This window comes from Hemicordylus capensis, chromosome 2 (genome assembly GCF_027244095.1).
Source record: "Hemicordylus capensis ecotype Gifberg chromosome 2, rHemCap1.1.pri, whole genome shotgun sequence".
Classification (NCBI taxonomy): Eukaryota; Metazoa; Chordata; class Lepidosauria; order Squamata; family Cordylidae; genus Hemicordylus; species Hemicordylus capensis.
The window spans coordinates 35,793,519-35,807,834 of record NC_069658.1 but is presented as its reverse complement, the minus strand read 5'-3'; the positions used below and the strand labels follow the sequence as shown (position 1 = coordinate 35,807,834).

General features: G+C 42.5%; 1 protein-coding gene across 2 annotated transcripts in view; it reads left to right on the top strand.

Moving 5' to 3' along the window:
• DHX29 (DExH-box helicase 29) overlaps positions 1–14,316 on the top strand; it is a 67,681-nt gene that overhangs the window by 916 nt on the left and 52,449 nt on the right. For both annotated transcript variants that reach the window (XR_008316512.1, XM_053297579.1), the window contains exons 2-8: positions 804–877; positions 1,911–2,024; positions 3,045–3,174; positions 4,069–4,208; positions 6,358–6,480; positions 8,905–9,031; positions 12,490–12,648. Coding sequence is in view for 1 of the 2 variants with exons in the window: in XM_053297579.1 (XP_053153554.1) it covers positions 804–877; positions 1,911–2,024; positions 3,045–3,174; positions 4,069–4,208; positions 6,358–6,480; positions 8,905–9,031; positions 12,490–12,648 (867 nt within the window). In the remaining variant the exon portion in view is untranslated. The remainder of the gene's footprint in view (positions 1–803; positions 878–1,910; positions 2,025–3,044; positions 3,175–4,068; positions 4,209–6,357; positions 6,481–8,904; positions 9,032–12,489; positions 12,649–14,316) is intronic.

Sequence of the window (14,316 nt, the reverse complement as noted above, 5' to 3'; positions counted from 1 at the left end):
GACACGTATTGTTTGCTCATTTATATATTAATCTGAGCATGCCAGTGGGATTCCATATGTGATAGATACATGTTAAACATGTATTGACTTTCTGCATGTGGGAAGTTTACACTTACCTGGATAAATTGGGATTTAATTCATGTCTTTTATGCAGTTGCTGTAAGTATAAAAGGCTGAGTCAGAAGATAAAGTTGTATCCGATGCAGCAAACCCAGCCATGCAATCTGCACCAGCTTCTTTTCTGTGTGAAGACATTAATGTTGTATGCTCTTTTCACTCTTTTTTGTTTTTGTTTTAAACCCCAAACTAGTTGGTTGTCTTCTTTTTAAGACCTGGGAAAGTAAGTGGGACATGGTGGTTCTGTTCATATTGATGTCTCCTAGAACACAATCATGAACTAGTCTGACAAGCTGTGATAACTTGCAGGCGGGGTCTCTGAAGTTGCACATGTCTTGCATGTGGACAGCCAGCTTAATTAGAATGATCTATACACAGTTTGAGAAGAACTGTTCTCCATATTTGCTTTTTACTTGTTTATACTTCTCACTGAATGCCCATATTCCAAGTTTTGTTGTATGGCTTCTGTTGCACAGGTTTCTTGAAATCCATAGGTCCCACCTGTGCTGTTAATGTGTGATAGTAAAAATAGCAAATATGCTGATAAAACTGTAATGTATACAATGAGCAAGCTTTACTAGAGCTCCAACCTTTCAACTGTCTATATGAAAACTGGCTCCAGTGTTTGTTTTTCAATTTTGTTCTTGTTTGGTATTACTCAGATAATTATTTGTTCAAATCTACAGGTCCAAAAACCTATAGCTTTGGCTCTACAGCTGACTCCAGTGCTTCTGCAAATGCAGATAAATCTGTTCTTAAGGTAAGGCTATCTGTGAGGTGAAGACACAATATTATGTTAACCTATGAAGTGAGACTATTCTGTATGAGTAGAATTGCACAACACACACTTGGATTATGGAATTTGCTGCCACAGGAAGTGATGATTATCACTAGACTAGAGGGCTTTAAAAGGGGATTAGAAAAATTCATGGACGATAGGTCTGCCAATGACTTTTTGTCACGAAGACTATATGAAACTGGTCATGAAACTATATGAAACTGAGCTGGTCTTGTGGTAGCAAGCATGACTTGTCCCCTTAGCTAAGCAAGGTCTGCCCTGGTTGCATATGAATGGGACACTACATTTGTGAGTGCTGTAAGATATTCCCCTCTCTGGGACAAGCATTTAGGTTCAAAGTTCTCTTCCTAGCATCTCCAAGATAGGGCTGAGAGAGATTCCTGCCTGCAACCTTGGAGAAGCCACTGCCAGTCTCTAGACAATACTGAGCTAGATGGATCAGTGGTCTGATTCAGTATATGGCAGCTTCTTATGTTCCTATGTAACATCAATTCTCAGGCTGTATGCTCTGAATACCAGTTTCAGGGAGCAGCTGTGGGAGAGGGTGTTGTATCTGCATTCTTGCAGATTGGCAATTGTGGAAAGCAGGATGCAGCGCTAGACCGACCTTTGGTCCACTGTTTCCTCTAACAGGGTTTCCCAGTGGTTGTTCACTACAACTCCCAGCATCCCCGGCTATAGTGACCTTTGGCTGGGAATCGTGGGAGTTGTAGTCGTCAATATCTGGGAATCCCTGCTAGAGGGAACAGTGCTTTGGTCTGATCCAGCAAGTTTGTGTGTTAGGAGCTATATCTTTTTTAAACATCAAATTCTACTAAGTAGTTTTATTGCACAGATTTAGTATAGAAATCTTTTCATGTAGAAATCTGACACAGATAATCTTTGGCCCATATATGCTGCTTTCAAGCATTCTGTCTTTGTTTAGATGCTGCTGTGGTTTAGCAAAGAATCTGCAAGAGCTTGCTTAAGCTATAAATGATGTTTTTCTTTGCAGGTAGTGATTAACAGTAACTTGGAAAAAAGAATTATTGGTGTAATCAATGAGCATAAAAAACAAAGTGGTGAAAAGGGAATGATTTCTAGAAGACTTACTGCTAAAAAACTACAGGTAAGATGGAAGATTTTTCCTATTCATAATATGTAAATATAAAGTATGCTACAATAGAAAAGTTGGTGGATCACCTTAAAAAGGAACCTCATAAATCAAAGTGGCTTGATTTTCACCATTCATGTGTCTAAAAAATAAACCTCTCCTCCTTGAAACTGGGAAATATTAAATTGTTTTTGGCTGAGTTGAATATTCCACTATAAATGAGCAAATTAAAATATGTTCTCATTTTTCAAGACAGAGAATATATTTGTGGTAGAATCTAGCTTAATAGTTAGGATGGGGTAGATATGTGATTATTCCTTTCCGATGACTAGGGGATTAAGTGTAAGCTGTGTGCTCTCTTCTTTATGAAAAGCAAATACTTCCTCTGTTTGGCAGCATTTGTGTGTATTTTATGGTACTTTACCATCCTTAATGAAAATTAATGCTAATCGGAGTCCCATTCTTAATCAGGATTTGGAACCCAAGTTTGAATCTGGTCAGTTTGAAGCTGTCTTGGAGGTTTATAGTGCAAGGCAGTCATAGATGGATAGATATAGACATAACTTTTAAGCATGATTAAGTCTGGTAGAAATAAATTGTGCTCACGTGGCAGCTTGGTTGGAAGAATCATACAGTCGTAAGATATGGCCCTGATTCTTTAACCATGGTTAAGGAATGGGCTATGTTGCATTGACATTGGCTCTTTTATCCAGTCTTTGTGTATGTCCTTGAGCAGTACAGTATAATATCTTAATACTAGGTTATCTTTCTTATTAAATGTTTGCTTGAGTGCATGAGTACAGACTTCGGGACTGATCCAAAACTCCATGGCCATGAGTACTCTGATCCATGCAATCACAGTCCCCAGTGAGCATAGATTTCCTACTTGCTGCAGCATCAAAGATGGCTCAGTGTTTCTGTTGGGATGCAAACCCAGAGCTATTCAGTTATAGCCATTTAAGAATTCCAATGCTACAAAGAGCCTCTGAATCGTAACCAAGTCTACACCTTTTTTTATCCTATTGTGCTTTATAGGATGTATACATGGCTTTGCAAGGGTTTTCTTTTAAGACTGAAGATATTGAAGAAGCCATGAAAAATACTATTTTGTATGGTGGTGACCTACACTCTGCGCTTGACTGGCTGTGCTTAAACCTTTCAGATGGTAAATACAAAGACAAACTGTGGCTTTGAAGTTTAGCAATGTTACTTAGAACTGAAATTGCCTTTCCCCATGCCAATCTATTGGCCCATAAACTACTAATCTTGATTTAACATGTTTGTATAAACTCTGCATTTACACCAGTATTTTACCACTGGCTTAGTATTTGGAGTTACCAGCGGAAATATCCCACTGCTGCAAGATGATATTTTAGAAGTCTTATATAATGTTACATATGCCTCAGTTAAGAATAAAATATATACAGTAGTAGATGTTTCTAACATTAAATGAGAGAGCAAGACACTCTCAAGGTTTAGGATAAAAATTTCTGTCCATCCCCTAAATATTTGGACTATTCCCTCACTTTCTATTCCCTCACTTTCTACAGAATATGTGATAGCTACAAAAAGTGTTGAAATTAATATGGGAATAGAACTGAACAAATTGCAGTCGTTTTCTTTTTCACAGCATTGCAGGGAACATAGGAAGCTGCCATATACTAAGTCAGACCATAGGTCCATCTAGATCAGTATTGTCTGCACAGACTGGCAGCAGCTTCTCCAAGGTTGCAAGCCAGAATCTCTCCCAGCCCTATCTTGGAGATGCCAAGGAGGGAACTTGGAACCTTCTGCTCTTCCCAGAGCGGCCCCATCCCCTAAGGGGAATACCTTACTGTGCTCACACATCAAGTCTCCCATTCATATGCAACCAGGGCAGACCCTGCTTAGCTAAGGGGACAAGTCATGCTTGCTGCCACAAGACCATCTCTCCTTTCCCAGGGAAATACTGACAATTCAGTTCAATGAAAAAGTAACAATTGAGACTGTGCATCTATGTAATGGACACTTCTCATAAATATTACACTTTAAATTCAGTGTTTTTGTTTTTTCTCCAAAGATGCATTGCCTGAAGGTTTCAGTCAACAATTTGGTGAAGAGCAACAAAAAACTAGAGCAAAATTTTATTCACCTTTGCCACGATGTGAAACACCCCAGATGCCAAACAACAACAAAAAGGAAAATAACTGTGAAAAAAAGGTACTTAATTGGATATGGGATAATGGTGTAAGGGGATCTTTGAAGTGCTTAAATAATAAAATAAATAAATACAAAACCTGTAACCTAAAAAACATATGTTGTCAATGGAGCTGCACCCAAGGAATTGGCAGATACCCCTGGGTACATTTTTGGGCTTGTGTGGTGGAATTAGCAAACTTGAATGGAGCAGCCCACTTTCAGAATATTGTTCAAAGCTTCAGTTGCGGGAAGAACTGAACAGAGAGATTGAGGTTCAAAACAGAATCAGGTTTATTATAGCGTTTAGGGATACAGGAAGAGAAATAAAGGTGGTTATTTTTGGACTGAGTAGAGAGAACAGTCTTGGATTTTAGAAGGGGCAAGAACGAAAGGTTTGAGAGAAGGGGTTAGCTACTACCTTGATCCGTCTGATGGGGTGTTTGGACCCTTGTAGCTTGGTCGATACCGAAGGACTTCTCTCCTCCGGGGTAGGCAGGGAGGCAAAAGGCACGAGCGGGAACCCAGGGACCAAGAAAAATCGAAGGGGAATCTGATCCCGGAAGACCAGGATCTCGCAGCCAAGAGTTGTGCAGACCGAGTTAGAAAAAAGGGCCAGTCTGGAGGTGAAAAGCAAAGCAAAGTAAGATGCAGGGCAAAGCAAGATGGTGGTTTCAATGCCAAGATGTAGTGACAGGCAGCTAGTGCACTCGAGGAAAAGACACCTGGTGAATCAAAGGGGGAGAGACAGGATTGATTGTGTCTCCACTACTAATAGCCAAAACCGGCATTTTGCTGATTGCATTTTTATGAAAAGCTAGACAAAAGAGACAAAGTATCTTTGTCCTATTCAAATTGTCTGAGTGTACTTCTTTTTCGATACAAAGGGTGAATTGGTCTGAAAGACCTGTGGAGGATAAAACATAATGGACGCATTAGGGCTTATCTTGTCTTTTTATAATCCCTTGGGAGTGACTAGGAATGTTAACAAGCTTGCTTCCTGTGCCCTGAGCCAGCTATTAACACACTCGTTAGCAGAGGAGATAACCTGTTACCTCTTATTGCTCCTTCCTGAGCAATAAGAGGTAAGAGCAATAAGAGATAACTTGACCTGATCCAACACGGGGGAATGCTTGGCTAATAGTGCTTGACTGAATTGTGTCTACTCTGGCATTCTCCACCTGAAAGCAATCAAGGGGGTGAACGCAGGGAGGTCTTCCTGCAGTCCCAATTAAACTTGACCTGAGAGCTACCATTTCCCAGGCTACATGCCAAGTGATATGCCCTGTTAGTTAGTTCATGCAAGCCTATTAGAGATCTCAGTCCTGTGGAATCTGAACAGCAAAATGTGGGAACTGCCTACCGGTAGCCCCCAAACCAGGTATGGGGGTTCTCCTGGGAGCCCCCAAACAGGCTCTCTCGGTAATAGTGCTTAAGTTTGTCCTGATCCATTTAGATAAGGTAAAGTTTAAATTTAGGACTGCTACAGGTTTTTTTAAACTTTTCTGAAGCACAGTATTTGATGCCAGTCAGAAAGGAGTTTAATCCAAACAGACTATGAGGCTAGATGACAATGTCCATGTTATCATCTAGGAAATGCTGGACTGACTTTGTTGCCAAAACCAGTAGATTTTCTCTTAAAACTAGTAAAACAATTGTGGCTTTTGAAATACATGTACACAAATTGTTTGACAAGCTGGTCTTTTCTTCACATGAACAGTTGAATGAACCTTAAAACTCTCATCTACTCTCTATTCTCACTGAGTAAAGAGGTAAGAACCAGAATACCAGCTCCTCTTTAAAGAAAACATGCTTCTGTTCCTAGACACACCCTGTTCACATGAACATATTAAAGTCTGATCTGCATCTTATAGAGTGTTCACAGGATGCTTCTATCCTTCAAAGATGAAGGGTTCCTTCTAGAAAGCCGAGTGGAGAACTCTGAGATACCTTTCAATGAATTTGCCAAACATAATATGTTCACATATAGCTTGTGTGAGAACTTTGGGAAATGTACAGTTTGGATATAAAGCATGTCCTCCAGAATTACTCCTATTGAAGTACCTAACACACTTTACATTTGTTCTGTGGTGCAATCTGATTCTCTCTCTTTTAAAATACAGATTTAAAAACGTTTGCAAGCGTATTTACTTTATTCTTACAATATCCAAAGGTAAATGCTGAAAAAAAGGAAGAGATCAGCATGAAGGAATGGATCCTGCAGTATGCCGAGCAACAGAGTGATGAGGAGAAAAGTGAATCTATAAAAAATTCAGAGGAGGAAAAATTTGATCCTGTAAGTTCATGAACTTTTTAATGTGACTTTCTGCTCACTTAAAACTTATTTATGTACATATTTATTTATTTTAATAAATGACTTAATCTACCCAAGTGCAATAATCCTTAATCCAGAACTAGAGATCGTACATACCTGCCATATTCCTCTGTCTGAATCCTACATAGGAACCAACTCACATTACTCTTCAAAAGGAGCAAGTGTAGAATCTGCACGCTCCTACTTATATTTCAGAGGTCAGTATTGGCAGGGTTGTGTATCCACTGCTTTAAGAAAGAAAAGAAAAAATGCACCAACAAAGGCTTTGAACATAAGAACAGCCCTGATGGATCAGGCCTAAGGCCTATCTAGTCCAACATCTTGTTTCACACAGTGGCCCACCAGATGCTTCTGAGGAGCCCACAGGCGAGAGGTATGTGCATGCCCTCTCTCCTGCTGTTGCTCCCCTGCAACTGGTATTGAGAGGCATCTTTCCTCTGAGGCTGGAGGTGGCCCACAGCCACCAGACTAGTAGCCATTGATAGACCTGTCCACCATAATCTGTCTAAGCCCCTTTTAAAGTCATCCAAGCTGCTGGCTATCACCACATCCCATGGCAAAGAATTTCATAGCTTGATTATGCGCAGTGTGAAAAAGTACTTCCTCTTGTCGGTCCTAAATTTCTCAACCTTGTTTCATGGGATGACCCCAGGTTCTAGTGTTGTGAGAGAGGGAGAAAAATTTCTCTAACCACACTCTATCTCCTCAATGCATAATTTTATACACATCAATCATGTCTCCCTGTAGTTGCCTCTTTTCCATACTAAACAGCCTCAGATGCCATAGCCTTGCCTCATAAGGTGTTCCAGGCCCCTGGATCATCTTGGTTGCCCTCTTCTGCACCTTCACCAGTTCTACAACGTCTTCAGAAACATGGCATACACACAACCTTAAGTACAGGTAGTGAAAACTAGAGATCTTTTATAGCAATTACAAGCATCTGACATGATTCCCAGATGCTGCTTGTCAAATGGGGCAAAGCAGAGAATATGCAGCTCCAGCAGAAGAGCCAGTCCCTTTCTTCATTTTTTTAATGCTGCCCACATAGCTGCAGTGGTTGCAGAGCTACCTTCTGATGGACAGTGCAAGTGAAAAAGATGCAGAGAATTTGATTTCTTGCTTCCCTTCCCTGGAAATGTACTTTGGCCCACCTGGACAGCTTCAGCAAAGACGATGACTGACACCTGCTGGTGGGGTCCCCCAACCTTCACCATTTGTATTACCAGAAAACTGGCACCTACTTTCTTCTTCCAGCCACTAAAACATACAGCAGAGAGCTTAATTCTGCACATTTCCTCTTTGTGGGGGTAGTGTAGGACCCTGGTTTCAGTACAACTGCCAAGAGAAATGTCAAAAGCTGCTGAGCAGGAATTCCATCCCTAAGATTGAAAGAGGACTGTAGGGGATCCCGCTGTGAGAGATTGGGCCGGCACTCAGGAACCTATCCTCCTGGTGCACCCGATGGCAGTCCTTCCTGGCCATGCAGCCCTGGAGGTGGCTACTTGCCTTGGCCAGGGAGCATCTGCCTGCCTGGCCCCCACAGGATAGCAGCGCGCTGTCTCTTGAAGATGGTGCATTGTTGCAGGATCAGGGGCAACTCAACGCGAGATCTCACGAGACTTGCCCCACCTGCCAAGGGTTATATAAACCGGGGCTGGCCAGGGATGAGGGGCTAGTCCAGGAGGAGCTCCAACTCCCTTGGAGAGCTGGAAGCAGCAGTTCCCTTGGGCAGTCTGTGAAGGGACAGTGGAATAGCACTCCCCCATTGGCTATAATTCTGAGGCCATCTGGAGCCCTCTATACGGGAGGAGGCGGAACCTGACAAGGTCATAGAGAGTCTCACATCTTCCAAGGATCTTGTGTTTCTTTTCTAGAACTGAGAGAATGTCCTGCATATTGCGCTCTCTGCTTCTCCAACCTTAGTTGCTGATTTGGGATTACTTTAGCTCTGGAAACAGACAATTATGTGTTTGAAAAACCATAGCCCCTTCCAGTGAGATTCACATGGAAAGTGTCTTTCTCTCTGCCTATGGGAGAAAAACAAGCCACAGTTTATCCGGCATTTATTTTTATAAATCGTATAACAAAGCTAAGTTTATTATTTTTATTCATTCATTAATTTATATACCGCCTGACTCCAAAGGCTCTAGGCGGTTCACAAAAACAGAAGTGCCTTTTGATATGAGCTGTGTGAGAGTTGCTACTGTGTCACTTCTTCCATTTTTACTATGTGTAACAGAACATCTTGAGCATGGTAGGCATTTATTCATTTTTTAAAATGGTTCTAAAGATGCTGGCAATTCTCAGATTGTTTTGCCAGCAGTATGCATAGAATATAATTTTACACTTGCAAAATATAAGCACTAATTTCCTGATTTGGAACAGAATGAAAGATATTTACACCTGGCGGGTAAGCTTGTGGAAGCAAAAGAACAAGCAAGTTCTTCCAAGCAAGACAAAAACAAGCAAGGCCAGAAGGTGGCACAAGAGAAAATCAGGCGCATTCAGCAAGGTAGGAGCATTCAAGAACAAATACTTGTGCTGGTGTTTAGCACACAAAGTGTGTTAATGTGGCTGACTTTTTCAATATAGGACTGACCAAGTGTTGTGTGTCAAGGACACAATTCCATGTCCACTTGATGTGGAGGGAAACAGCAGGGGTTTTCAGCTTGGCTCCCCAGGTGATGCTGGACTCCAGGTCCCATCATTCCCAGCAACCAAGGCCATTGTGGCTGGGGTTGATGGGAGCTAGTGTCCATCATCATCTGGGCACCCAAGGTTGGAAACTCCTGTAATGGAACTCCTTCCCCAAGACTAGCCCACCCCCAGTTCAAAGGCTGTTTTCTGTGTTATACTAATGCATAGCTGGATCCACACAATCACAAAGATCCTGGTTAAAATGTTAATTCACATCAGTGAGCCCAGCAGAGCAGATTGTATGAAGCCAGAATTTCAGGGCAATCCAGGTCAAGCTGCTCTGAGTTATATGCTGGTTAGCTGCAGCTGTTTGACCAGCATTGCCTGAAATTCTAGGTTCAGTCCTGCTGGGGTCACTAATCCTGATTAACTTCTTAAACAAGATCCTTGTGGCTGTGTGAACCCAGCCCATGTGGGGCAATGGCTGAAAATGGTGGAATACTTTGTATGAGAGACTGACATGTCTCTGGCCTGACACTTCTAACATTACTCGCATTCCACTGATAATTTTTTGGACCACTCTCCTACCCACATTTTCATTACACAGGTAGGGAGATTTTAAGTCAGAAATGGCCATCGGAGAGTAGCCTGCAGAAGCCAACTGATTTTCCTTCCTTATCACCAGCCTTAAGAAAGAAAATGTCAGTTGCGAACAAACTAGTTACAGCCTCTTCTCTCCCCTTGCTGCTAAATAAACACCTTTCTCATGCAGGCCTTCCTCAGATTCAATTTCCCTCCCTGTTATTGATCATATATGGCATTCTGAAGATACAGCCACCCTGTACCCCTAGACAGGGCTTATCTAAGATTTGAACCCAGGACTTCTTGTATCTTGACTTAAGAGAGAATTATATCCTATTTTAGCCCTTCAGCTGTTGTTTGACTACAATTCCTATTATCCTTATTGGCCTCTGTGGTTGCGGATGATGGGAGATGTAGTCCAATCACAGCAACTCTGCCTTAGACCAACAAGCCAGACAACATTAAAATGGAATTAAGACACATTTATGGAGAACAGGCCTATTAATGACTCCTAATATCTATTTATATTTCTATACTGCCCTTCATCTGAAGACCCCAGGGCAGCTAACAGGATAAAAATAATAATAAAACTTCAGTAAAAACCTCCTGATAAAACAGCTATGTTAAAAAGGGAGCACTCATTGAACAAAAGCCTGTACAAAAAGGGCAGTCTTCAGATTCTTCCAAAAGGCTGGGAGAGAGGCAGCCCTGCAGATCTTTGCTGCGAGTGCATTCCACAACCTGAGGGCAATCACCGAGAAGGCCCTGTCCCACATGCTCAACAAACTCATCATGCAGAGACCTCCCAGCAGATCTAGTCAGGTGGGTAGCTTCAGCTGGGAGCAGGCATTCCCTAAGTTACTCAGGGCACAAGCCATTCAGCTTTAAAGGAAATAACCTGCACCCTGAATTGTACCTGGAAACAAACAGGCAGCCTTCAGAATCTGTGTAATATGCACGCTGTGGGTGGTCCCAGAAATCAATCTGGCAGCCACATTCTGCACCATCTATAGTTTCCAAAAAATTTGCTGGCAGCCCCACATAGAACACATTGCAGTAATCCCAATGTCATGTGATTAAGGCATGGGTGACAGAGGCCAGACAGCCTTCTCAAGGAAGGGTTGCAGCTGGCACATCAGCCAAAGCTGAGCAAAGGTACTCCTGGCCACAGCCACCACTTGATTTTCTAGGAGCAGCGCTGGATCCAGGAGAACCCCCAAGCTGCAAACCTGCTCCATCAGAGGGAGTACACCCCATATAGAACAGGCCAAAACTCCATACCCTGATCAGGTCTTCTGTTAACTGCTTTCACCTGGTCAGGATTAAGTTTCAGCTTGTTAGCCCCCATCACAACTTCCAAACAGCTCAGAACCTCCTCTGCCTCCCTGGGATTGGAGACATAGTATAGAGCTAGATGTCATCTGCATATTGCTGACTCCATAGCCCAAATCTCTGAACGATCTCCTCCAGCAGTTTCATGTAGCTGTTAAACAACATAGGGACAAAATCAAGCCCTGAGGGACCCCACAACACAACAGCCATGGGGCTGAGCAAAAGTCCCCCAATAACACCTTCTGGACCAGACTCTCCAAGCAGGATCAGAACCAGTTCAAGACTCAGAGATGGACTAGAAGGATAGCATGGTCAATGGTACTGAAAGCCCCTGAGAGGTCCAGCAGAAGCAACAGAGACATACTCCCCCTGTCTAGCTCCTGGCATAGTTGATCCATCAGGGCAACCAAGTTCGTTTTAGTCCCATAACCAATACTGATGGCTATCTAGAACCTCCAGGTTCAGAGGCAGTAGGCTACTAAATACCACTTGTTGAGGGGAGGGGCAACAGTAGGAGAGGGCCATTGCCATCAGGTCCTGACCTTGGGCTTTCTGAAGACATCTGGTTGGCCACTATGGAAAGCAGGAGGCTGGACAACTAGACCTATTCTATAGCCATGTTAAGTAGCAATACTGCAGCAAAGTACATTTTCAACTGCAGTTTTAATCGCAATACCCTAACAGGGTGTAACCAAAATTTAATAGGGATAAAATTTGAGGTTCAATGGTTAACTTGAGTAACATTGTAAGGAATACATCTTCAACCTCATTCTGTAAAACCTTTAAGATATACAGGAGGTGCTTGCTTTTCATGGTTTCTCCTGTCGTGGTTTCTTTTATTCACAGGTGGGTCATAGAGACCCGGTTGGTTTGTTCACAGGCCCAAAATAGCACCATTTTCAGCTATTTATGATATAGAGACCTGGTTTGTTCATGTGCCTAAAACTAGGGCTATTTCTGGCTATTTGTGGTATAGAGACTTAGTTTTTGTTTCCACACTAAAACTAGGGTTATTTTCACCTACTTTTGGCTAAGTGCCACCTGGAAATGATTCCTGGTGTCATTTCCAGTGGCCATTTTGTGACTTTTCCACCAAAGAGAGAGAAAAAAGCCTGGAGGATTGGGGGTTGGGAGGGCATTGCTGGAGAGCAAGGTACTGTGTATTACTTACTCTTATTTCTGCCCCGCCCCCGCTTTGATCACACTTAAGTGTGCTGAAGAACCTAACCCCACAGTCCCCATAGGCTTCTTTTTTCACAGTTTCCCTGTTCGCAGCAGTAGGCCAAAACAGAACCCCTGAGGAAAAAAGGGGGCATCCTGTACAATCCTTTCTCCTCTCCCGGCCCCTCCCACCAACAATAAGACTTCTACCAAACTTGAGAATCTCTGAATAACTTAATGCATATTTCTTCTTGGCAGAAATGGCAGTACTGGAAGAACATCCGGTGTTCAATCCAGCTATAAAAATTTCAAATCAACCAAGTGAAAAGAAAAAGGCTCCTGGGCCTCTGGAAACTCACGGTGCTTTGAATTTAAACATGCTGGAAAAATCTCAAGCTGCTCCTGAGGAACAAAAAGGTGAGAGGGAAACTTTGTTTAGAACAACACAAAACCTTTATTGAAAAATCGCTATAACAGAACTACCATGAGAAGACCATCTAAGGGTTGTATAGTATTTTTCAGTTTACAGCTTTCTGAAATGGGCTACATCAGTTACAGCCGATGTTAATTAGCCTAATGATATAGTTACATATATGTCTTGTGTTTGCAGGAATGCTCTGAACCACTTTCCTTGGTTGCGCTACACTCTGAGAATTGTTGCATTGAGAGCTCGCTCTCTCTCTCTCTCTCTCTCTCTCTCTCTCTCTCTCTCTCTCTCTCTCTCTCTCTCATATGCATCTGATGAATTCCTACAAACACATTTTCCGCTTCCAAAAAAAAAAAAGAGGGCAAGGGAAGCAAAACAGTCTCTTTCTTTGCTTTATCAGACTCCATGGTCCAAGAGCCTTCCTTTTTTTCAGAGGTGGTTTAATACACTGACTCCTTAAAAACCACAATATCATTTTGATTCTGCCCTGGCTTGCTAGACTGTTGTGCCACAAAGGTTCCTATCATTGTTTCCAATCGGATCTGGAAAACTTTGAGCCAACATGCACTGCTAAGACAGAAGCAGCAGCACAATTCCACAGTTCAGTCCTTCCTGTAAATGTAAATTCCAAGCCAGTACTTAATGGAAACCCCTCTGAAGTTTTCAGCCCAGTTGGGATGCTTTTCTATCAAACTGATGTGCTGCTATGTCTCATTTTTGTTTCACATGCTCCTGAAAGACAAAAATAATATAGGCCTCAGACAACGGTTTTTCTTGAAGACACATTTGGTATACGCTTTACATTGCCATCATCACTTAACTGTGAATTTATACATCTAGATTAAGCAACAGCCAGTATATCATAGGCATGTCACCTTGACTCCCATGGCTGGTTATTAGTCCCACGTAATTAGAAGTATGGGAGGGGGAGAGCTAGAAGCTCATTTCCACACAAGTATCCTGATATTGCCTAGATTTTGAGCCCTGAGTACTCCCAGCCAGCAGCTTTCATGTTCTTGGCTTCACCGCTAGTTAAAATTTGAGAGTGTGGGGCAGAGACTGGAGCAAGGATGATGTAAGTGGGAGGAGCAACCATGAGTAGGGGAAAGACAGAATTATGGGATGAAGATGACCCAAGCCTTTACTCTACCCAAGGGTGAGGAGGGGGTACCCTCATAGCCTTTTCACTAATTGCAGTGATTACATTATTGTAGCATAAATGTGAGAACTCAAAAACCCAGATTTACAGCAACTTCAGTTTCTAGAAGGCTTATCTTGTGTGGATTCAAGGACTTAAAGGGGGAGCGGCATTGCTTAATACGGAGGAATTGTAGTGCAAGTTTGTAGGATTCTGAATGAAACAGTTTCATCTGGGTAATATGAAAGAGGGGTCTTATTCTTGCCCCTTGGCTTTTTTATATTTTAAAAATTAAACTATACCTGTTTGATCTGGATCGAGATCCATCGACAGCCATAAGAATGGGGTTCTGCGCCTGCGCAGGAATCCCCGCGGTAGCCATGCCTCAGCTTGTCGAGGCGTCCAAGCCCCGCCCACACGCAGCACGTGCTATTTAAGAGCGGGGCTGGGCGCCATGTTCCTCAGTTCTTTTCCGACCACCTTAGCGCGTGGACCTCGGTCTGCCACCTCTTCGTCGGAG